We start from the raw sequence: 24805 nt of genomic DNA, 5'->3' as shown, positions 1-24805 counted from the left end.
ATTTAAAAACTTAACAGCGAAGCCTTCTTAGCCCTAAGTGAAAACACCCATGATTTCCACGATACCCAAATGATAAGGCTGTCATTAACGCCAGCAGGAGCTTAAGACCCCTGCTCAGTTGGAACCAGACCCACATCACACTGCTGCAGTCACCATGGGACACTCATACACAGGAAGAGGCCCTGGGAGGGGTGGGCAGGGGGCTGTGAGAATGGTTCTTGGTCAGACCAGGGCCGGGAAGCAAGCCACCATCAAAGCCCACGAGCAAGATGCCGGTGGCCGTGGGTCCCTATGGACAGTCCTAGCCAAGCTGCTTTGACCGCATGAAGATGGGCTTCGTGATGCGTTGCACCGTGGGCACAGCGGCAGGGGCGCTCTTCGGCACCTTTTCCTGTCTCAGGATGGGAATGCGGGGTCGGGAGCTGATGGGCGGCATTGGAAAAACCACGATGCAGAGCGGCGGCACCTTTGGCAAATTCATGGCCATCGGGATGGGCATCCGATGCTAATCAGGGCAGTGGTTGCACACAACATCCACCCCCTCCCGTCAGTTCCATCCCATGTGTACTATAATAAAGCAAGTCTTTTAGTATTCGGAAAAAGAAAGAAAGATTAATCATAATGGAAACGATTCTACAAATAAAAAATGTTTCTCTTGTGGCCAAATGGGGCATTTTTGCCAGCAATGTCCTGCCAAGTAGGGACAACAAGCCGTGCCAATCAACCCCAGGTAGCGCAGGACTGGACCTCAGTTCCACCAACGAAACAATATTAACCCCTGACGTGCCAGTTACTCCGATTCCAACGGGAGTGGCTGGCCCCCTACCCGAGGGCGTTGTAGGACTTGTGCTGGGGCGTGGCTCGCTTTCCCTTTAAGGGATTTCGGTGGTGCCTGGTGTAGTAGATTCTGATTATACTGGGGAAATTAAAGTTTTGATCTCGCCGCCTACTAAAACTATGCAAATTAATAAAGGTCAAAGAATAGCACAGCTTTTGCTTTTACCTTATTATGAGATAGGACTTCTCAAGCTAGGGGCCCCAGAGGATTTGGATCCAGCGATCTAGGTTTTTGGGTGCAGGAAATTACAGCTTCTAGGCTTTTAAAAGATCTTTTAATTCAAGGAAATAAAATGTCAGGGCTGTTAGATACTGGAGCAGACGTCTCTTGCATTGCTGGAAAAGACTGGCCCTCGTCCTGGCCAACATGCTTAACCAGTGCCAGCTTTGTAGGAATACGGTCAGTGCCCTCGGTTGCTAAGAGCTCACAAATTTTGACATGGTCAGATGAGAAGGGGGCACAAGGCACTTTTTGTTCATATGTGGTTCCTTCACTACCTTTTTCTTTATGGGGGAGAGAGATATTATCTCAGGTGGGAATGCTTTTATATAGCCCAGATGAAAATGTTACTAATCAAATGCTGCAAATGAGGTATAATCTTGATAAGGGGCTTGTTAAAGATCAGCAGAAAATTGTTTCTCCATTAGAGGCGGTTCCTAACAAGAATAGAGAAGGTCTGGGATATTCAAATTTACCCTAGAGGCTCTTGCTCTTGCTGCCGACCCTATTACCTGGAAATCTGATAATCCGGTATGGGTGGAACAATGGCCCTTAACAGCTGAAAAGCTACAGGCAGCTGAGGATTTAGTTATGGAACAACTGACAGCCAGCCATACAGAGCCTTCTAATAGCCCTTGGAATACTCCTATTTTTGTTATTAAGAAAAAATCAGGAAAATGGAGATTGTTATAAGATTTGAGGGCTATAAACGCAACTATGGAAGACACAGGGGCCCTCCAGCCGGGCCTCCCTTCCCCAGTGGCGGTGCCTTTCCAGTATAATGTGATAGTTATAGATCTACAGAGTTCTTTCGTTACCATCCCCCTGGCTGTTCAGGATTGCAAAGGGTTTGCTTTCAGTCTCACTTCAGCTAAAGGGAATGAAAAATAGGCTCATCTTGTGTCAGAAATTTGTAGGCCAAGCTGTGCAAAATGCTAGACGAAAATATAAAGATCTATATTTGATACATTATATGGATGATATTTTGGCAGCTCATAAGGACAGAACCTTGTTACAACAAATTTTATCTGAATTGATTGAGGCCTTGGAAAGATGGGGTTTAAAGATAGCTCCAGATAAGATACAAGTAAATCCTCCTTTTTCTTATTTAGGGAGGGTATTAAATACCCATACCATGAGTCATGCCCCTTTGCAGCTGCGGAGAGATCGTTTACTAACTTTAAATGATTTCCAAAAATTATTAGGGGATATGAATTGGATATGGCCACATTTAAAACTGACTACTGCAGATTTAAAGCCTTTGTTTGTTTGCTTAAAAAGCGATCCTAATACCTGTTCTAAGAGAAAGTTGACTAGTGAGGCAGAGTTGGCTCTTATTAAAGTGGATGAGGCTTTACACGATCAGTTGATTAGGATTAATATTACCAGAGGATGGGGTTTAATTATTCTCGCCACAGAGCATACACCTACAGGATGCTTGTGGCAAGAAGACCCATTGGAATGGCTCCATCTACCAGTGACCCCAAGAAAAATAGTTTTATCTTATCCCAGCTTGGTGGCACAATTAATTATAAAAGGTAGAAAAAGAAGTGTGGAACTTTTTGGAAAAGAAGTAGCAAATATAGTAATTTCATTCAATAAGGATCAACTGCAATTTCTTTTACAAAACAATGATGATTGACAAGTTGCCCTGATAAGATTTCAGAGGTCAAATTTTGTTTCATTTGCCCTCAAGCCCCCTACTGCATTTTTTGAAAGCACATCCAGTGATTTTTCTGAAGAAATTTTCTATTCAACCTTTGGAAGGGGCAATTTTAGTTATCATAGATGGTTCCTCTAATGGTAAAGCAGTCACAATTATTGATGGAAAATCCCATGTTCAGGTAACTGAAGAGACATTGGCCCAGAGAGCTGAGTTGAGGGTGGTTATTTGGGCTTTTCAACATTTAAGAGACCACACCTTCAATCTTCTGACTGACTCCCGATATATTGTAGGGTTATTTCCTCATATTGAGACTGCTAATATTCCAGAAAATAAAACTACCATCTTCTCCTTGTTATTTGATTTACAGAAGGAGATTAAGCATAGAGATAAGAAATATTTTGTGGGACATAGTAGAGCCCATTCCGGCTTACCTGGCCCTTTGCATGAAGGAAATGCTTTGGCAGATGCATTAACTAAAGTAATTGCTTTAAACTTACATGAAAAGATTGACAAGGCCAAAAATTCTCACAAAATTCATCATCAAAATGCAGCTGGTTTAAGGTATGAATTTCATATCTCTAGGGAAACAGCTAGACAAATAGTCATGTCCAAATTGCCCAATATTTAATCCATCGCCACCATTAGGAGTAAATCCCCGAGGCCTTAGGCCTAATGCTCTCTGGCAAATGGACGTAACTCATATCCCAGCCTTTGGAAAACTGTTCTTTGTGCATGTTACCCTGGATACTTTTCTCATGTTATTACAGCCTCTGGTAGATCAGGTGAAGCAACAAGAGATATAATTCAGCACCTGTTTCAATGCTTTTCCCAAATAGGACTCCCCGAACAGATAAAAACAGATAATGCCCCAGTTTATACTTCTGCTGCTTTTAAGAGATTTTGTCAACAATTATCCATAGTACATTCAACAGGAATACCTTATAATCCCCAAGGCCAAGCCATAGTGGAAAGGGCGCACCAGACTTTAAAAAGTCAGATAGCTAAATGGAGACAGGGAGAATTTAAATATTCCTCTCCACATCATGTTTTACATCATACTTTGTAATTAATCATTTAAATGTGGACACACAGGGGCAGACTGCAATGATGAGACACTGGACTCCTAAAGGGGCTACGACTCGGCCTCTGGTTAAGTGAAAACACGTCCTTACAGGAGAGTGGAAAGGGCCAGATATACTGCTAACTTGTGGGAGAGGGTATGCTTGTGTGTTTCCACAGGATTCCACTTCTCCTGTTTGGACCCCTGAGGTTACTAAAATCCCTGGGGTCCTGGAGTCCGGGACCGAGGAAAGATGGGGAGACCAGAAGCTCATCAGGTCCAGACCTGAGGAAGCCAAGGAAACGCCAAAGGGCCAGTGACCCTTTGCCTGAGGCTTCACGGCTAGTGCATCACTTCAGGCACCTGGCACTTCAGGAGAGACATGCTGCTCGAGCTCAACCTATTCTGCCCCACCTCGTCGCTGTCATCGTACTTAAACAACCACCTCCAGCACGGTACCAACTTGGAGCCAGCTAAAACATCTCACTCAGTAGGCTGAAGAGTTAATAGAAAGGGGGAGATATGAGGCTACTCCTATGATAAGGTTTGTGGCTATGCTTGCTGTGTTGGCTTGTCAGCCGAGGCCCTCCAGTGAAGAAAAGGTACATTGGGCCTATTTGCCTAATCCACCTTCTTTCCAGCCTGTTGATTGGATGAATGAGCCCATTCGTGTTTTTGTTAATGATACTCTTCTTTTGCCAAGTTTTGCCAAGAAAATGTACTGGTCATAGCAAACACCCTCTTCCAACAACACAAGAGAAGACTCTACACATGGACATCACCAGATGGTCAACACCAAAATCAGACTGATTATATTCTTTGCAGCCAAAGATGGAGAAGCTCTATACAGTCAGCAAAAACAAGACCAGGAGCTGACTGTGGCTCAGACCATGAACTCCTTATTGCCAAATTCAGACTTAAATTGAAGAAAGTAGGGAAAACCACTAGACCATTCAGGTATGACCTAAATCAAATCCCTTATGATTATACAGTGGAAGTGAGAAATAGATTTAAGGGATTAGATCTCATAGATAGAGTGCCTGATGAACTATGGACTAAGGTTTGTGACATTGTACAGGAGACAGGGATCAAGACCATCCCCACGAAAAAGAAATGCAAAAAAGCAAAATGGCTGTCTGGGGAGGCCTTACAAATAGCTGTGAAAAGAAGAGAAGTGAAAAGCAAAGGAGAAAAGGAAAGATATAAACATCTGAATGCAGAGTTCCAAAGAATAGCAAGAAGAGACAAGAAAGCCTTCCTCAGAGATCAATGCAAAGAAATAGAGGAAAACAACAGAATGGGAAAGAATAGAGATCTCTTCAAGAAAATTAGAGATACCAAGGGAACATTTCATGAAAAGACAGGCTCGATAAAGGACAGAAATGGCATGGACCTAACAGAAGCAGAAGACATTAAGAAGAGGTGGCAAGAATACACAGAAGAACTGTACAAAAAAGATCTTCATGACCCAGATAATCACGATGGTGTGATCGCTGACCTAGAGCCAGACATCCTGGAATGTGAAGTCAAGCGGGCCTTAGAAAGCATCACTATGAACAAAGCTAGTGGAGGTGATGGAATTCCAGTTGAGCTATTCCAAATCCTGAGAGATGATGCTGTGAAAGTGCTGCACTCAATAGGCCAGCAAATTTGGAAAACTCTGCAGTGGCCACAGGACTGGAAAAGGTCAGTTTTCATTCCAATCCCAAAGAAAGGTAATGCCAAAGAACGCTCAAACTACCGCACAATTGCACTCATCTCACATGCTAGTAAAGTCATGCTCAAAATTCTCCAAGCCAGGCTTCAGCAATACGTGACCCATGGACTTCCAGTTGTCCAAGCTGGTTTTAGAAAAGGCAGAGGAACCAGAGACCAAATTGCCAACATCCACTGGATCATGGAAAAAGCAAGAGAGTTCCAGAAAAACATCTATTTCTGCTTTATTGACTATGCCAAAGCCTCTGACTGTGTGGATCACAATAAACTGTGGAAAATTCTGAAAGAGATGGGAATACCAGACCACCTGACCTGCCTCTTGAGAAACCTATATGCAGGTCAGGAAGCAACAGTTAGAGCTGGACATGGAACAACAGACTGGTTCCAAATCTGTCATGAGTATGTCAAGGCTATATATTGTCACCCTGCTTGTTATATGCAGAGTACATCATGAGAAATGCTGGGCTGGAAGAAGCACAAACTGGAATCAAGATTGCCGGGAGAAATATCAATAACCTCAGATATGCAGATAACACGAACCTTATGGCAGAAAGTGAAGAGGAACTAAAAAGCCTCTTGATGAAGGTGAAAGAGGCGAGTGAAAAAGTAGGCTTAAAACTCAACATTCAGAAAACAAAGATCATGGCATCTGGTCCCATCACTTCATGGGAAATAGATGGGGAAACAGTGGCAGACATTATTTTTGGGGGCTCCAAAATCACTACAGATAGTGACTGCAGCCATGAAATTAAAAGACGCTTACTCCTTGGAAGAAAAGTTATGACCAACCTAGATGGCATATTAAAAAGCAGAGACATTACTTTGCCAACAAAGGTCCATCTAGTCAAGGCTATGGTTTTTCCTGTGGTCATGTATGGATGTGAGAGTTGGACTGTGAAGAAGGCTGAGCACTGAAGAATTGATGCTTTTGAACTGTGGTGTTGGAGAAGACTCTTGCGAGTCCCTTGGACTGCAAGGAGATCCAACCACTCCATTCTGAAGGAGATCAGCCCTGAGATTTCTTTGGAAGGAATGATGCTAAAGCTGAAACTCCAGTACTTTGGCCACCTCATGCGATGAGTTGACTCATTGGAAAAGACTCTGATGCTGGGAGGGATTGGGGGCAGGAGGAGAAGGGGACGACAGAGGATGAGATGGCTGGATGGCATCACTGAGTCAATGGACGTGAGTCTCAGTGAACTCCAGGAGTTGGTGATGGACAGGGAGGCCTGGCGTGCTGCGATTCATGGGGTCACAAAGAGTCGGACATGACTGAGCAACTGAACTGAACTCTTCTTTTGGGCGGGCTTCCATCTATCCTAATAATGTTAAAACAGTGGTCAGCACTCCCTTCAATTTTTCAGGCGTGTCCATTTATCCACCTATTTTCTTTGCCATACCTTCCTCTCTACAAGGAGCAGCTCCAGTCTTGAATGGATGCGTTAGCACTTCCTTGAAAGGCATGCTTACTGATTCTCTGAGAAGTGATGGCAAGAGAGACTTTTGGTCTTTACAGCTGCTGATGCCAGGGGGTGCAAGAAAGACTATTTGATGCCTTAAAAAGGAAGCCCCTCATTTAAAGGACTATCCGAGTTGTGCACTCCCCACTTCGGACTCTGATGAACAAGGACTACAGGCTTGGGAAAGCATAAGCAGAATTTATGGCTTTCCTCATTGGAAAGAATGCATGTACGCCATAAAGTTATCTATTCCCATTGCTGCCACCGGACATTTTCTGACCGAATGGGGGTGCCCCTATCTTTCTAATCAACGATGGGGCTTGATTTATGTAGAACCTTATAGGTCCACATGGAATAATTCATTTCTCCCTATGGCTTTAGTAATTACTAGGTGGCATGCTAATGGATGGGTTCCTCCTTTAGTGAGCTTCGATGGGACGGGCCCCATGCAGCCTGAGTTATGGAAAGGACTGGCTGCCATGGCACCTGTGATTTTACATAGACCTTTAAATGAAGAAAGATACATTGTAGGGGCCTGTGTACATTCTCCCTATGCCTTTTTGTTGGCCAGAAATCGGAGTGATTTGGAAGTTTCTGAAGGAGAAACTGTTTACAATGTTATATGTGTGAATTGTTTTATATCAAATTGTGTTGATGGGAATGATTATAATTATAAGGCTGTGATGACTGTAAAGCAACCACCATATTTGATGGTCCCTGTAAAATTAGAGGGACAATCGTTTGACGATTATGCATTGAAAGTTTTATATGAACTTAATGGCTTAATTTCTCAACCTAAGAGATTCATTGCAGCTCTGGTTGTGGGAATAACTGCCTGGATTGCCATAATTGCATCAGTTATGGTTTCTGCTGTTGCCCTGTCAAAAGAAGTGCATACGGCCTCGTTTGTCAATCAGCTGTCCAAAAATGTCTCCATAGCTCTTACTATACAGGAAATTATAGATAAGAAAATAGAAAATAAGGTCAATGCTTTAGAAGAAGCAGTTTTGTTTATGGGGCAAGAAATTACAATTTTAAAAATTAAATTGTCTTTAAGGTGCCATGCTGAATTTAAATGGATGTGCATTACCCCTCTACAAGTGAATGAGTCCATGCGCTCTTGTGAACGCATTAGGAATCATATTTTAGGCATCTGGAATCATTCAGATTTTAGTATTGATATTTCTAAGTTACATCAGGATATTCAGAATATGAAGCAGGCAGAGTCTGACTTTTCCTCTCAATGGCTTTCTAATTCCCTCTTTGAAAATCTGGAGGGGTATCTTTCCCATGGATCCTTTTCTACAATAATGATTAATGCGGCCACGTGCTTTTGCCTGTTAGTTCTGATTTGTGTAATGGCCCTGTGCCTTTTTAGAATACTCAACCAAAATGTTTCTGCTCTATCTACTGAGTTTCATACCTATGCTCTAAAAAATAGAAAAGGGGGAGATGTCGGGAGCCGTGTTAGGCATTACTGACAAAATGGAGGCACAGCCCCCAGCCCCCTCTCCTCATTCTGCAGGCACAGACCTGGGATTAAGGAGTTAGGCCTTGTAATTCTGACTTGTCTTTTCCTCTCCTCCGATGAGTTGACTGAAAAGGAATATTAAGGTGCTTATTGTTCTTGAGAGGAGCATGAGAAGGCACAAAGCCTTCTGCAGCTGTGCTCAGAAAATAATTCATAAAGTTAATCATTGACATTTGTTCAAAGAGTTACAAACGAGTGTTCCAGGATGAGCACATAGGCCGTAGCTTGAGGCCATGGGAGGGATTGCTATCTGAAGCCTATTTGTGAGGAGAATGTTTATGGCAAAGAAGTTTACTGAATGTAGGGCTTAGAAATAATTAGAACACTTAGAAGTTAAAGATTTAAGGAATGTTGTAAAGTTAGCATATTTTACTATAGCTTATAGAAGTTAGGAATTTTTAGAGACACTATAGCTAGAAGCCTTTTTAAGAGATAGTGAGCTCAGGATGTTAGGGACAAACAGGATTTAGGAAGATAAGTAATAAACTGAGGAATGTAGCATGAGTTACAATGTAATCACATGTTAACTATAGGACACATTAGAGGAGGTAGATAATAGATGATAAGGCTGATTCCCAGAGAATCACTGAAGCAGGAACTCTGAAGAATAACGATTTATGGAGATAATAAATCTGGGAGAGGGGAAACTGAAAATGTCAAACCTCTGGCCTAATGTTTTTGTAAAAGTATAAACGAGAATCTTAAACTTGAAATAAACAGGCAGTCCAAAGAGAACTGAGAGGCTGTCTCATTCACTGACACCGTTCACCTCTTCAGGTCGAATCCCTGGCTGCTGGAGTTGGACTCCAGCAGTGGGTGACTTTCTCATGCCCGGTGCAGGGCTGCCTCCCATCAAGGCCCAGGTGATGTGCACGGAGCCATCACACAGCTCCGCTTCTGGTTTCCATCACCAGCCCCCGGGGGTCAGGATGAGCTCTTGCAGAGCTCGGGGTTGGGGGGACACTCACTCTGTGTGCAGATGGGCCCTTCCCAGCCTTCCTTGCAGACACACGTGAAGGACTCGCCATTGACCACGCAGGTACCCCCGTTGTGGCAGGGGCTGGGCAGGCAACTGCTGTTCCGGGCTGCGAGACAAGAGCAAACAAGACCATGCTCCCTGAGGCTCCAGAGACCTCGCGAGGGACAAAACACAGGCCCCGGAGAGCGGTCCCAGGGACTCGGATGCCCTGCACGCACCACAGCCGCAGGGGCAGAACGTACCTATGTTGCAGGTCGTGCCTTCCCAGCCTCCAGGGCACATGCACTTGAAAGCGTCCCCCTCGTCATAGCAGGTGCCACCGTTATTGCACGTGGCCTCGTCACACTGGCTGTCACCTGGACGAGGAGATCGGCGTGAGCCCAGGCCGCCCTCCCTGCACCCCCAGACACAGGCCAAGGTCCCCGCCGGCCCCCACTTACGTGAATGGCACGTCTTGCCTTTCCACCCGTTTTTACAGTCGCAGTAAAAGTCATTGACCAGGTCGCGACAGGAGCCTCCGTTGTGGCAGGGGTTCTGGCTGCAGTCGTTAATGTCTGCAGTGAGAGCAGACACCCAGCTGAAGCCACTCCCAGGCCCTTCAATGCCCCACAACGTGCAAGAGGCACGTCTCTCCACCTTCACCCCATTTTCCACTCCCAGTTCAAAAACCAGCACAGCCAAGCCGGGACTTAAGCAGGGTCAGCCTTTCCCAGGAATAAAGGAGCCCGGGACAAGTCATGTAAGTTCAACTCAGGATGGGCAGAAAAGATGACCCCTTTCTTTGTAAGCTGGGATGTCAAGCATGCTAATTCCAGGGGCTAATTCTCAAAGCATCTCCACAGACACTCCCTCCCATGGGCTGGCCTGAGCACCACTACAGGAGTGCACACAGGCTCTCCTGTCCCACAGCAGGAGCTGCTGGGGCCTTGCTTCCAGAAATTCTCACTAGAAGGAAAGGCCTGCCGGGCTGCCTCTGCCCCCCGCCCCAGCGCGGCCATCCCGGGCTGCCTCTGCCCCCTGCCCCAGCGCGGCCGTCCCGGGCTGCCTCTGCCCCCTGCCCCAGCGCGGCCGTCCCGGGCTGCCTCTGCCCCCTGCCCCAGCGCAGCCATCCCGGGCTGCCTCTGCCCCCTGCCCCAGCGTGGCCATCCCGGGCTGCCTCTGCCCCCTGCCCCAGCGCGGCCGTGCCCAGGGAGCCCGACGCACTGGTCTCGCAGTGGGCCCCCTCCCAGCCGCCGCTGCAAATGCACGCGTAGGAGTTCACGCCATCGATGCAGGTGCCGCCGTTTCTACAGGGGTTGCTCTCACAGTCGTTAATGTCTGGGGAAGGAGGGGACACAGAACCTGGGTGAGTGCAGGACCAGCGATGCCACCGCCAGCGCTCTCCTAGGAGTTTCAAGCTCCTCCCGAGAAGAGCCACCCGACACCGCCACGCTGAACTCCATCAGGACTGTCCTGCAACCTGACAGGCAGCTGGGGAAGCAGGGGCCTCCAAAGGGCAACCCGTCCATTCTACTGAACATCCTCACACGAAGCTGCTCAGTGAGGGTCAGGAAGAAACTGTGATGGAAGGCGGACCCCCCTACCTATGGAGGTTTCACAACCTTCTGAAACATATGTGCTAAAGACCCCAGAGGCATCAGTGATCTCAGTTAAGCACCACCTCGGTCTTGGATCCTAGACGGCACCCCTGAGCTGGTCTTGCCTAAAAGGATCCAGGCCCCAGCCCCGCCCCCACGGCTAGGCCAGGCAAGGTGGGGCCCTGACGCCACGTGGTCTTACTTTCATGGCAGTACGTTCCGGTGAAGCCTTTGTTACAGTCACAGGTGAACTTGCCTCCCGACTGACTCTTGCACTTCCCGTGCGGGCCGCAGACATTGGAGGAAATGTAGCGCACCCCTTCCGGCGTGTCATTGGAGGCCATGGCCACTGTGCAGCTGTCAATCACTGCAAGACAGACCCGGGCTCAGTGCCCCGCCAGGGACCCAGCGTTCCCAAACCCAAGACCCAGGCCGCCTGCTCTCCCAGAGGCAAGTGCCATTGGCTACTGAGGGTAAGAAGCCCCAAGGCACCTCGGGGGCCAAGATGGCCATGTGCTGCATGCACTGTGACAGGCAAAGCCAACATTCCACGCAGAGGAGAGTAGTAGTTGCTTTTTTTTTTTTTTTTTGCGGTATTTATTTCCTGTGGAGCTGAGCAGCTCATGCACGCAGGCCCTGTCCACCCTTCCTGCTACATCCACCAATTCTGCTGGAAGCTGGCTGACGAGGAGGAACGGCTTTCCCCTCCACTCAGTGGCACACAGGGCTGCAGGACGGACTTGCAGAACCTAGGGCTAAGCCACCTCACACGGCCACAGGCGCTAGTTACATCTAAGTAAATTAAAGTTAGGTAAATCAGGGTTTCTACTTGCCCCGATCGCTCTCTAAATGCCCTGGACCACATGTGGCCTGAGGCTCTTGTACCTGCTGGTGCAGAGACCACCAAGGCAGAAGGCGCTGCTGAAGTGGGTGCCCCAGGCAAAGTCTCGGCTTGCAGACCAGCCCGTCCCAGGACAGGATGCTAAATGAATTTCCTTCTCTCCCCAGGCTACTTGCAGGCATGGCCCCTCCACTGGCGGCCTGGGTAGATTGTTTCCACGTGTTCTGGCTTCCCTCCAAAGGGGCTATCAATCTACACTCCCCTCGAGTGTCCCAGGGCAGTGACAAATGGCCAGAGAGGAGGAGGAGCTTCGCAGAGGAGCCAGCGTTGAGCGGGGCAGACGGTACCTTCGCAGGGGGTGGTGCGGCAGTGGTCTTTAAGGTGGGAGCAGTTCTTGCCTTCATAGTCCTCAGGACACTTGCAGAAATAGTCGCTGGCTCGGTTGTAGCACTGGGCACCGTTTTGGCAGGGATTGGGCTCACAATAATCGATGTCCAGCTGTGGGACCAGGGACCAGGCAGGGAACAAAGTAAAACAAAGGCGTGATTACGACTCCTCTGGGGCAGCGGCCCCCGGAACGTGACCCTTCCAACTGCTTCCGTCAGGAGGACACGCAGCACGATTTATAGCTGTGTCCTAGACACTGTCCAGGTAAGCATTTGAAAAAGCAGGGCAGAGTGGGAGAGCACTGGGTCTGAGATGAAACAGACAAAAAGAAGGGGCGGGAGGGAGGTTCAGGAGGGAGAGGATACGTGTGTCCTCATGGCTCATTCACGCTGTTGCATGGCAGACACAACATCGCACAGCAATTATCCTCCAGTGAAAAATAAAGAAATCAACAGACACCCAGAAGACAATCACTCATCAGTCTCCTTTCACGGCTTATCTCGAAGAGATCCCTAGTCAAGAGGAGACTCCAGGCAGTGTTGGGGGATGGAGGGAGAGGAGGAGACATCTGTGAAAACCTGGCCATCTGCGCTCCAGCCTGGCTCACCTGACAGAGGTTTCCAGAGAAACCAGTGGGACACAGACACTGGAATCTGTTGATTTCGTTCTGACAGTGACCCCCGTTGAGACAGGGGTTGCTGGCACACTCATCGATGTCTGTCTCACAGTGATCACCTGCATAGCCAGGTGGACAGATACAGCGATAACCGTTAACCAAATCCTGGAGGAGGAGAAGGAGGGGGAGAAACACATGCATTTTTTTCGAGGTGCTGCACAAACACGGGGCTTCGGTGGTTCAACGTGACTGTTTCGGTTCAGCTGATTCACTGAGAGAGAGGCCATGCGTTTCCAAACGTGACAGAGGAATTTCTATGTGCATGCCGTCAAGACGATTCCCAGGAGGGAGGCTGGGGGTAACATGAGCCCGGGTGAAGCGTCCAGAGCCTCACTTTTCATCTGCAGTTTAAAATCCCCCAGGGACAGAGCTTTCCGGGGGTCCCATCAATCTTTAGGCTTGTTGTCAATCAGTAAGGTTTTGACTGAAGCAAAGATTTACATACCCGACAGGAGGCATCATTCTGACACTGGCCGACGCAGTCATTAATATCTAAAAAATAAACAAGCCATCACATCAGAGGGGCAATTTACATTGAAATTGGGCTTAATTGAAAAGCCTTCTCCTCTCAGGACAGATTAAAAACCTCCAATCAGATTTCCTGTGTGCTTCCCGTGAGATAAGGTTATTACTGGGTGGGAACACTCCCTAATTCTTCCAGACTGAGCAACTGTAACTTCACATCATTGTTTTAACCACCTTATCAGTGTACAGCCTTTTTACCAGCTAATGAGCCTGATAACAAGTATGTTTTCACTGAACACTCCTTCTCCAAAAACATTCCCTCTATAAGGTTTTCCTTCTACTCCTCAAGTCTTAAACCTGGAGCCTGACTATATATAGCCGGCCAACACCTTCAACACCCTGGCGTCAGGAAAATCAAAGTGCTGAGAACCTCACTCACTTATGTCACAGTTTTGACCCATCCAGCCTGGGAGGCAATTGCAGTAGTAGCTGGCAATCAGATTCTTGCAGGATCTGGCATTTACACAAGGTTTGGCCTCGCATTCATTTGCATCTGAAAGAAAGAGGATGAACAGTGAGAAATGGGGTTCTACCCCCACCCCAACCCTCCCACACCCACAAAAGAAACCACCAATAGTTTGTCTGAAGTGAGACATTTCAGTAAGCTCGCTAAATAAGAGATACTATCTGGAACATCTGAATCCTCCTAGCCATGATCTAATAAGGCACGCTGACTGATCACTTCCCAGCTGCTGTGAACAGCCAGCCCCCAACCAGAGGGCAGAAAGCACCAGGCACTTCTGTGCAGAACCCAGCGCAGCCTAGTTGCTGGGATTTAAAAGTGGCAGAAAGAATGCAGACAGCTCATTCCTCATGAGATCATCCCCGTTTGGAACCCAGCTGAACACTTCTCGGACAGACGATTGACATGGTTCGAGGAATCCCACGACTTTCCCACAGGGCCTCCAAAAGCCAGGCCATTTGCATACGAGGGATTTCTCCCAGGCTCGCTGGCGCGACCCTCGATAATAAATGACTTCTCGGGAGGGACGGCGCGTGAACTGGCACAGCCGGTCACATGCATCTTCCCCAACAGCTCGGAGGACTCACGCTAACCCTGGTGCGGGGGCTCTCTTACCTAACTGGCACGTTTTGCCAGTCCACTGGGGCGGGCACACACACTGAAATCCGTTAACCAAGTCCTGGCAGGTGCCCCCGTGGGCACAGTTATTTGGAGAACAGTCATCAATGTCTGTTCGACAGAGAGAGGAGAGGGTTGGCAACTTAATCTCAGTCCATTTGATAATCAGGTAGTTTAACACCACCCCTCACATGAGGGACCTTCACTTAAGAGCAAGGCACCTGAAGTGACAGCCACGATGACGGTAAGGCCCGATTTTAGCTTTAAATCCCCCACTGGCCCAGTTCATCTAATCCCCGACCTAAGCAGGCAGGAGAGCCAGCTGGATTCCTAGGCGTCAGCCCTTGGTAATTTGGGACACCATCTCTGCCCACCTTTATTTCTAAAGAAAAGTTTCATCTCAGCTCAAAGGTAGCTAAGGAGCAGTAAGGATAAATAACTTTCTTCACTGGTGAAAAAGATCACATTCTTATCTGCTCACAGAGTTCTCCCAAAATAACATGCCTGGGGTACCCAACCTCCCACTTCTGCACTGGACTCCAGGGCCTTTGGAGGGGTGGTCTCCTGCACACTCAGGAGGTGGCAGACTCTCCCTATGAACCTGCTCGCTGAGCCTTCATGCCCCAGGAAATGGGAAGAGAGGACGCCACCTTTCTCTGTTGAAACAGGGCACGGCTGGCAGCAACCAGAGTCCCACAAGCAGTGGGGGCGATCCCAACCCCGGGCCAATCCTTAACTGTGTCGCCTCCTGCTCTCAGGAGTAGATGACAGAGGACCTCAGGCCTGGCGACACCCCAGGAATCCAGGGGCTTGTTAAGGAGTACAGACTCCCCACCTCCAAGGGAAATGGTAGGACCCACAAATCTTGGTAACTCGGTAGCCCTGGTCCCTCTTGGAAAATGTTTGTCCCCATTATGAACTTCAGTAGTGACAACCTCCCCCACAGGTGGTGTCTGCAGGGCTTCGAGGAGAACCAGCGCCCCCAGGATTCAATCCAGAGGAGGCGGGGCTCCAGGGGGAACGTGCAAAGGGAGAAGCTTTCCCGGGGAGCCTCTTCCCGTCAGAGCTGCACGTGCTGACTTAGGAGGCTGCCTCAGACAGGGGAGCCCCTCCCACAGAGACAGACCCGGCACTGAGATGACATGGGGCCTCGATAGCCCTGCATCTCGACACAGTGATCCGCAGCCCCCACCACACACCACACCCACCCCCGCACGGAGAAAGGACACGGGTCAAAGCCCAGACTTACTTGTGGAGCACGTAGGGCCAGTCCAGCCCGGAGAACACTCACACTCAAACCCCAGGGAGGTCTCCTTACAGCTGCCTCTGTTGTGGCAGGGATCAGAGAGGCAGGCGTGCTCCGCTGTGGACACCAGAGGGCCATCAGCATGGGACGCCCACCAAGAGGCTACCGGACGCAAGCTCCCCGCCCACCCCACCCAAAGCCCACCCCTGGGCCACCAGCTCGAGCTTGTTCAAGAAATGATGCATATACACTAACATGTGTAAATAGATAGCCAATGGGAATTTGCTGAATGACTCAGGGAGATCAAACTGGGGCTCTGAAATAACCTAGAGGGGTGGAAATGGGTGGGAGGGAGATTCAAGAGGCAGAGGACACAGGCGTACCTGTGTTAACATAGGTACAACATATTAATTCATGTTGATGTATGATCAACAAATCAAACCAATGTTGTAAACCAATCATCAATTTAAAATAAATAAATATTAAAAAAAAAAAAAAAAGAAAGCAAGCAAGCGTGGGACACAACCCTACTGTGTCTGGGGAAAAAGGAAGTCATCTTTCTTGCTAAGCTCTGGTCACCTTTCTCCCAGCTTCCAACTGGAAGCTGGGTCACTGCCCTGCACACGCTGCCCCGATGCAATCAGCCACACCCAAAACACCTGAGCAACTGGAGGGAGGTTTCAGACAGCCAGGGAGCTGCTGGGAGCACAGGTCTTAACACCGGAGGGCAGTTTCACCTTTTCCAAGTCTCTAAGTGTATTTGAGTTGAGCAGACAGAAAGAGTGGAAAAGGGGCTTTCTTTGCACCTAGAGCGCTTACCGATTTCACAGTTGGGCCCGGAGTACCCTTCGGGGCAGGAACACTGGTATTTGTCAGGCCCTGTGTTGCTACAAGTTCCCCCATTGAGACATGGCTGGTGGGTCCCGCAGTAGTTGAGATCTGCCAAAAAGACCCCAAAGAAGTCTCTCAAAGATCAGAGAGACGGCCCATCTGCTGCGTTCCTAGACCCATTCCTCTTTACAAACTAAAACCAAGAGAAATAAACCCAAATTCACAGCGTTAAAGGCAAGTTCAAGCAGATTTGGAATAAAAGCCCAACAAACAAACATAAAGGAAAGTGGAAACCCAGTCCCTGCATGGACGCACCTTTGTCGCAGAGCTGGCCGCCCCAGTTGGTCTCGCAGAGGCACTGCCAGGGCTCGTTACACGTGCCGTGGACGCAGCCGGGGTGCGGGATGCACTTGTCGCAGTACAGGCCCTGCCAGCCATACTGGCACCTGGGGACACACAGCACGCCAGCCTTACCCTCCAGAGCTGGCGGGGAGAGCCGAGCCAGAAAATACAAGCCCTCGAAGCCCAGGCTTGCTAGTTTTGGTGACCGCCTGGTAGACGCTCAAGGTCCGTCCAGGGGTTCCCTCTGAACAAACATTTTCACAGTGGGACCGAGGGCCCCTCCCAGGCCCAGGTGACTCCCGACAAAAGGCAGGCTGTCTAGGGAGAGGCCCTTGCAGGGCCTTCCTGCACAAAGCCCCTCTCTCTTCTCGGGTTCCTGCAGGAGCCCAGGGTGGGGAATCAATCAAGCCCTAGGGGCGGAGGAGAGGGATCTCCCTCCAGTGACAGCAGCCACGCACAAGTCCTGCAAATGTGGTGAGTTTTACACCGCAGCTCCACTGGGGTCCCTTTCAGAGCAAGGCATGACCCCAGCACACAACAAGGCATCAAGATATCAAGGGTGGCAGAAAACTGCCTCCCACGGAGGCGTCCTGAGACGGGACAAGGAGGGAGGAGGCACCCTTCCTCGCAGAGATGGGGTTGGATCTCTGGACACATGTCTGCAGGGACAGCGAGGAAAGCGGACCGTGCTCAGAGCCAGCTCTGTGGGTGACCTATGACCCATCATCGTGGCTGCTTATGCTCTTTATTCTATAGCAGTTATTTCTCACTTTGCAAAAACCGAGTCAACTCAGTTTATCCAGTATTGGGGAAGGGAGGTGCGTTTCCTTGATAAATAAGCGCATCACTAATCGGACTCTTTGGAGGCCAGAGAGTGCCTTTGATCCTCAAACAAAACCAGAAGCACACACCTTCACCTGGGACAGGGCTCAGCTACTCTTCCCTCAGGTTTCAAGCCCTCTGCAACTGTGTCTTCTCAGAAATCCAGCTTCAGCAAACAGGTTGGAGCAGAGGGGAGGGGGCCCCCATGGCAGAGTGAAGGGGGAGTAAGCAAGGGAGAGCAATAGGCAAGCATTTCCACGGTGGGCCCACGAAAGCTGTGTCAGAACCGTCTCCCCCTTCCCACTCAGCTGAACTTGGGAAAACAAGCACCCCAAGACGTAAAGGCTTTCTGCTTCCAGAGAGCTGAAGGCAAGTTAAAAATCTTCGTCATGGGAAAATTATAGGGATCCAGCTAATGGCTAATCACCCATGGCCGCGAGTCAACTTAGCCCCTGAGAATTCTGACTAACCACTTCCTAACTTCTAAAAGCAAGCCATCCACGCCCCAGTACAAAGAACCACCAGGATGTGCGGTTTAAAAATCAGACACAGGATTCCGGTTGATCTGAAATGAAACTTCAGTCTAAATGACAAATGACTATTTAATGGAGTAAAAGAAGAACAAAGTCAATGCTTTGGTAGCAATTTCTTTAAAAGTGGACCCTCAAGTTGGTGGGAGTTCACGGTGATGCTTTTGATACTCTTAGCCTAGAAGGTAGATATTAAGAGGGAGTTGATTTTGAAATAGCATTCTTGTCACTGTCTTTCCCCTATTCCCTCCCAAATGAGGGCTTGCTACACCTCTTCAATTTGCTTAACAAAATGCAAGAAGAGACAGCTGAGGACCTGCCCTCAGCTCTTAATTAATGAGAGCTGGATCCCCAAGCATAAAAAAGGAACCACAAGAGGCCACGGATGACTTCAAAAGAAAACAAATAAAAATACTGACCCTAAAACAGGCATCCACAAAGCTGTCCCAGTTTAATAATATATGATTAAGGTTCTCATGAGAAATTGAAGCGACTTTCCTCACAGGATGATTCACAATTAAGTTTGATATTATTGGCAGGCTTGCAATGAAGCAAGACCGTGCATCCAGGAAAAGGAACCCAGGTCGACTGGGGAGCAAGAGAGGCAGGCAGGTTCTCTCATGTGGAGGAAACAGAACAAAAACACACCCTTGTCGGCCACCATCCAGAGGGCTGCTTACAGGTCGCGGGCCATCCAGCTACGGAGCAGCAGACCGACCAGAACTTCCTCTGGCCGCAAGAGGGTTCTGTTATCATTTTTCTTTCAAGGGAAGGGGAAGGAGCCGGGTGGAAGGCTATGCAAATGCCGTGTGGGAAAGTCACACCTTCAGTCAGTAAGGGCCTGCGTGTCCAGGCAGGAGTGGGAGGGAGACTTTGAGAGAGGAAGGGCTCAGCTCTGGAGACAAAGCCTGTTGTTCTGGCTGGGAGGGCCTCCCCTGGCAGCGGCGTGTTCATTCTGATGACGGGAGCAGAAATCAGCCCCTGGCTGATAGTCATCTGAGCCCAACACAGGCGGGTGCCCGCGAGCTCGGCTGCTCTGAACCCGCGAGCACCCTTCAGGAGCAGGGCCTGCTCCCCACGACGGCGCCAGCTGCCCCCACTGGTAGGGTCCGCCCCAAACCCCCTCGGCTTCCGGGAGCATAACCGCCTCTCTGGAGTGCAAGGACAGGGACATCTCAGAGCAGCCTCTTCCGTTTGACCTCAGTGGCCCTGAGCTCTACTTCAGCCTCAAGCCTCAGAGCTCAGCGCTCCTGGCGGCGAGCAGAGGTGGCAGGGAGCACCCCGAGGTGCAGGCGACCAGGGCGGTCCTCTAGACTTTCTGAGCAGCAAAACCATGTGGCTGAGGTGGGCCGGTCAAAATGCAGATTCCCTGGGCCCAGCCGAGGGAGTGGGATCATCTAGGTGCAGGGTGGTACCCTGGAACCTGCATTTCCACACACGCCCGGTTAATTAGGGGAATGACACAGTACCGAGGTTTGTCCCTCCAGCAACAGCGGCATCACTGGAGGCTTCCTGCAACTGCTGAGACTCGATATCCGCCTGCCCCTCACCTGCCCCCGACTCAGAATTCGAGACCTCACAAGAGCCCCAGGTAACGTGAGTTTGAGAGGCACTGCTCTAGACTACGGATTCGTAAGCTGCCCTTGGCTCAAACTGGAGTGGCTTTGGGGGCGAAAACAACAGGTCCGAAGGACCCATGTAGTGTCACATTAAATCTGCTAATCCTCAGGTCTGGGAGGGGAGTAAAGTGGGTGCTCCTGTCAAAGTGCCACAGACAGCCACAGCATTTCCTGAGACAAGCCTTTCCCAGATGGGCATGATGCACATTTCAAGAAGTTCCAAAAGCTGTAAGCGGGAAGTGGGGGGGTGGGGATGGGAAGGTCTAGGTTTGGCTTCTTGCATTGTCCCGCGCCATAAAAGAACAGACTTCAAAGGTCGGCAGCAAAAGTCTGCATTCATCAGGCTCAACTGACAAGATTCCAGCCCAGCCATTAACCTCTCAGCACCGGCCGGGCTCCCGCCTGCGAAGGGGGCCAGGAGCTCGTGCTAATCCCATTCTAAAGAATGCTCCACTTTCCCTACTGATGGGAAAAGTGGGGGAGGGCCGGGAGACCGAACACCGCGGCGGTGGGGGGAGGAGAGAGCCCCCAGCACCAACCCAGTCCTGGACAGTCCATTAGCACTTGAAGGGGAAGATTATAACAACGTGTTATCAATTTACAGAACTGTTAATACATGAAGTCACTTGCTATGCCCAGAAGTTTGTTTTTTTTTTTTTTTTTCCAAGAGAGAAGCATGTACATTCCAGTGGACAGCTGGTATAATTTAATAAGCTTCGGATGTGCTTATTTGAATTTTTTTTTGGTCAAGTTTTCTTGTCCTCCAATGAAAGATAGGCATATTCACAGTAGAGTCAGTCCTCTTTCTGCATTAAAGGGATAATTATTAGGGGGAAAAAAAAGTCGAGTTGTTTACCTGCAATCGCCTGGGAGTTTGCAAGACCCATGCTTGGGGCTACAGCCCTGTCGGCAAATAGCTGTAAAAAAGATAAAAAAGGGAAACAAAGAAGGGTGCGTCAGTGCTGCCAGTCTCTCGCACGGCCACAGTCACGGGAATGGCCTCATCCGACAAAATCCACTGTTTTAAGAGATCTCATTTCAAGTACACTATAAGGAGAGGAAGATGGGAGGTGCCCCAAGAACGAATCCAGCTTTAAACTTCAAGGCCACATGAGCAGATCCTCAAACGCGACGCTATGTGTGGACAAAAAGCAGGCAAGTGGGTAGGGGAAGGGGTGCCTCTGAAGGATACCTGCCCTGTTCCCACCCTCGCCAAAACAAAAAGAAGGCCTAATCCTCCCCTGGTCATCTTCCTTCCTCCATCCTCCAGCCTTCCTAGAACCCTCCGACCAAACACCTGGGTCTCAGAAACCCCACGGGACTCACAAAGCCAACCAGGCCGACCTTGCTTGGCAGGCTAATCCACCAGCCGGATCTAGTGGTACTTTTTTTTGCAAAGTATTCCTACAAAGCAATTCTGCTTCTTTTACAGAAAAAAATTTTTGAGCAGACATTAAAAAATACTGGGCAGATACTTTTAAGTAACTGTTACTGATTTTTAGGACATCAACTATCTAAAATATGTTTATCAGTCCTTTTATTTGGATCCCAGAAAGGCTACCTTTTCAAATTCCTGTCTCTAATTATTTAAGAAAGCATTTTTGCCTGAGAGACCAGCAAATTCTTCTTTGCTCTGCCCTTCAGCCACAGTTCAAAAATTCATTTTTTAACTTGAGTTTATCTTAAAGGAATTTACCAAATTATATGAACCAAGCAGAGTGTGTTAATGTTCGTAAGGGCCTATTATATGGTTAACTAGAATTACCCACCAATTTGCTCTGAATGAGAAGGTTTGTAAAGGTGAAGCCCACAGACAATTCTGTGCACATCTGTGAACTGGTGCCAACTCCCTGAATTCTAGCAGTCGGGGCTGACAATCGACGGGACGTCTGAGGTGTATCCCACTGTAGGTACATTCGATTCACCGCTCACTCTCTCCCCCAAAGCCCTGCCCCCAGAGATGCCCAGTGAAGGTTGCCAGGAGGCCACCTTGAGCCTCGGGTGTTGTTTCTCACAGGCTCTCAGACACTGGCTGGGTAACCCCATCTCAGCCAGGATCTGTGTGAGGTCAGGGGCCTTAAGCATGGACCCTGAGAAGCGGGGTCAGGCAGAGAGAAGGCGCTGACGGCAGCAAGCAGAAGAGGAGCGGCTGAGCTGGAACTGGAATGAGCCGGAGCCTGGCCTTGGCCCGATCCCAGGTGCAGCTCTGGAGTGCGGACTGCAGCCCTGAATCAAGGCCGCGGGGGTGTGGCCCGCACACACCCGTGTCAGCCACTCACAGGCTGAGCTGGAGGGGCTAGGCGTCAAGCAGCATCCATTTAGCCCAGGACAGCGCTCCGGAGATGGAGCCACTGTGCGGGGTTAGTGGGCAAGACTCACTGGGGGAGTGGGTACCGACAGCAGCTTTGTGTCTGGGGCCTAGAAAACAGCCCCCATCTCCCAGCCCGAGATGCCACCTGACCGGAGGCGGGTGAGACTGTGGCCCTCACGGCGACAGCGGTCGAGCACGCACACACACCTTTGTTGCACTCGGGGCCCATCCAGCCTTCCATGCACGTTTTGTTCCCATTCTGGTCGCAGGCATAGTGTCCAAAGAAGTCGTCTCTGGGTCGGCAGAACTTATTGCAGCCGAAGCCATAGTAATAGTCATCGCAGGTTACTCGGATCTGATACTCAAAGTGGGCAACCCCTGTGTTCTGCTTCAGTGTCTGCCACTGCCGGCCGGGGTTGATCATGCCTGAGTAGGAAGCCTTTTCAATGATGCTGTCAGGTTCTAGAGGGGGGGGAAAAAAAAAAGGATTAATCACAGTGACCTTCACATCGGAGATTTCTCCCCCAACCATTCTGATGATTTTTAATAACAAATGCACCTGGTACAAAATGGCAGAAAATAAGCCATTCACCTCCCTCTCCAGAGGCAACCACCATACATTTACCTTCTTACTTCCAGTATTTCATTGTTTGCAAATAAAGTGAAGTTATCTACCTCACTTCTGACATGTGCACTGAGGTTGTTTTTGGCCTTTTGTTAATAAGGAAGGCCACAAGGAACGGCCTTGAACGTATTTGCCTGCACGTTGTTCTAAAAGAAAGAAGTATCCCCGAAACAGAAGTACTAGGTCAAAGACACACACACAAACCCACTTCCACCCAGAAAACTCCAACCACCAGAAACGAAGCCCTGTCCTCCTGCTCTCCCACCAGCAGAGCAAACTTTCCCAACAGCACTGCCAACACTGCGTGTTACTGGACCTTCTCATTTAATGGGTGTTTAACCGATTGTGAGGACCCTTTTGACAAAGCCGCGTGTATCTCTTCCTCTGAACTGCAAGCCTGTTTCTCTCCTTCACCAACTCTTCTTTTGCTGCTGGTAATACTGGTTTGCAAAAGCTCTTTATATGTAATAGAAAGAGGCCCCTCTCTTATGGAAGGCTACTCTCCAAGAAATTTCCTTATCCCAGGTCAAGGTTAGCAACCTTTCTTTTCTGGTTTTAGAGTTGTGTATTTTGCTTTAGAAAAGCTGTGTCTACTCCCAAACTCTCCACTGGAAGCCAAAGAGTAATTCTGGGTGTTTTTTTTTTTAAGTTGAAAACTTTGCTGCCTCTTAAGCTGGTGTTTAAACAGCAATACCACGAACTTGATGTATTTGAACTTTCACCTTTGCCCAGAGGGCAGATGGGAAAATCATTCACCCCAGTTTACCAACAGGTGGACTGAAGGTTTTTTCCAACCAAGTCAAGTTCCTTAAAGACTGCCTAGACTCAGCCGGGGCCAAAGCGGCTCCAGAAAGAGGCAGTGGTCCCTGCCCTGAGGTCACGCATCATCTAGTAGGGTAAGAGACAAATACAAAAACAGCTCCAAACTTAGGTGTCCAGAGCTCAGAGCAGGGCTGTGAGAAGGAAGCGAGGCCCCAAGTCAGCACCCAGCCTGGTCCTGTGTTTATTTTCTTAAACCTGCCAGTACCAACCCTGGAAGCCTTGTCAAATCTAAGGCCGCCTTGGAGCGACCGTTAGGGCCTGCGTGCAGTGTCTCTGTGATTCTTACCCACCCACACCCCTGTTTTTCTAGGCCCAGGGCCTGTGCTCATTTGCAAGGCTGGGCAAATGCCACGGGTGACCAGGACACGGGCCTCCTGGGTGGCCTCGGCCACCCTCCACCTCAAACAGCACCCAGTCCACACCCTCTGGGCGCTTACATTTGGGCAGGACAAGCCTTGGACAAGCCCGCATACCTGCAGACCTACACCCCAGCACGCATGAAGCACCTGCAGAGAACGCTTTCCTAACCTGAGTTTTGCAAATAAACACGGGCCAAAGAATGACAAAAATGTCCCTCTATTAACTGTGTGTTTGCTCTGCTGGTTCAATTAAAAAGTGGAGTGAGCTATTACCATGTGACGATGAGATCTTAATAAAGGAATTACTTAAACACACTGGCCCTGGCTCCGAGGCCTCCCCTCCACTCAGGCAGGTAACAACAAACAGTTCAGACGGCAGTGCAGGGTAATCCGAAAGGCACAGGCTGCCGTGTCAGTGCTCTGGTATGCTTTCTGTTTCCGGAAGATGTTGTGGGACATCATGTTGGAATCCTCAATGGGGCAAACAGGGCTGTACAGCTGCCCTCATACCTGCATGACAGATTCTCCCTAAGGGCTGAGAGGGAGCCTAGTGTGTCTGTGACACACTCCTGGCATCCGGGTTACAGAGAGCATGTCTACTGACTGCTTCTTCTAAGCTCCTGCCACCTGAATCATTCTTCCTATCAGCTCAGGGCACTACCAGTGTTTCTGGGCGAGTTCAGTTGGCAGTCCAGCTTTAAGACTGGAAGGGGGACTTCCCTGGCGGTCCAGTGGTTAAGAA

At 49.2% G+C, this 24805-nt stretch overlaps 1 protein-coding gene and 1 pseudogene across 2 annotated transcripts in view; one reads left to right on the top strand and one right to left on the bottom strand.

Annotated features, from left to right (window-relative positions):
• The window catches only part of JAG1 (jagged canonical Notch ligand 1), a 44644-nt gene that overhangs the window by 6855 nt on the left and 12984 nt on the right, over positions 1-24805 (bottom strand). The window contains exons 4-18 of the mRNA XM_086335045.1: positions 22465-22719; positions 20803-20863; positions 16949-17079; positions 16622-16741; positions 15806-15919; positions 14554-14667; positions 13855-13968; positions 13396-13442; positions 12882-13055; positions 12235-12385; positions 11249-11413; positions 10673-10786; positions 9910-10023; positions 9712-9825; positions 9459-9575 (exon numbers count right to left, since the gene is read on the bottom strand). Coding sequence (XP_086191171.1) covers positions 9459-9575; positions 9712-9825; positions 9910-10023; positions 10673-10786; positions 11249-11413; positions 12235-12385; positions 12882-13055; positions 13396-13442; positions 13855-13968; positions 14554-14667; positions 15806-15919; positions 16622-16741; positions 16949-17079; positions 20803-20863; positions 22465-22719 — 1905 coding nt within the window. The remainder of the gene's footprint in view (positions 1-9458; positions 9576-9711; positions 9826-9909; positions 10024-10672; positions 10787-11248; positions 11414-12234; positions 12386-12881; positions 13056-13395; positions 13443-13854; positions 13969-14553; positions 14668-15805; positions 15920-16621; positions 16742-16948; positions 17080-20802; positions 20864-22464; positions 22720-24805) is intronic.
• LOC147361289 (reactive oxygen species modulator 1 pseudogene) lies at positions 135-2582 on the top strand (annotated as a pseudogene). The gene has a single exon (XR_015140015.1). The product of XR_015140015.1 is annotated as a reactive oxygen species modulator 1 pseudogene (transcript).

The sequence above is a fragment of the Bos grunniens genome, chromosome 13 (assembly GCF_055505025.1).
Source record: "Bos grunniens cultivar Pamir isolate PY7600 chromosome 13, Bosgru_T2T1.0, whole genome shotgun sequence".
Classification (NCBI taxonomy): Eukaryota; Metazoa; Chordata; class Mammalia; order Artiodactyla; family Bovidae; genus Bos; species Bos grunniens.
Note: the sequence above shows the minus strand (reverse complement) of the source record. Positions and strands in the feature narration are given on the sequence as shown.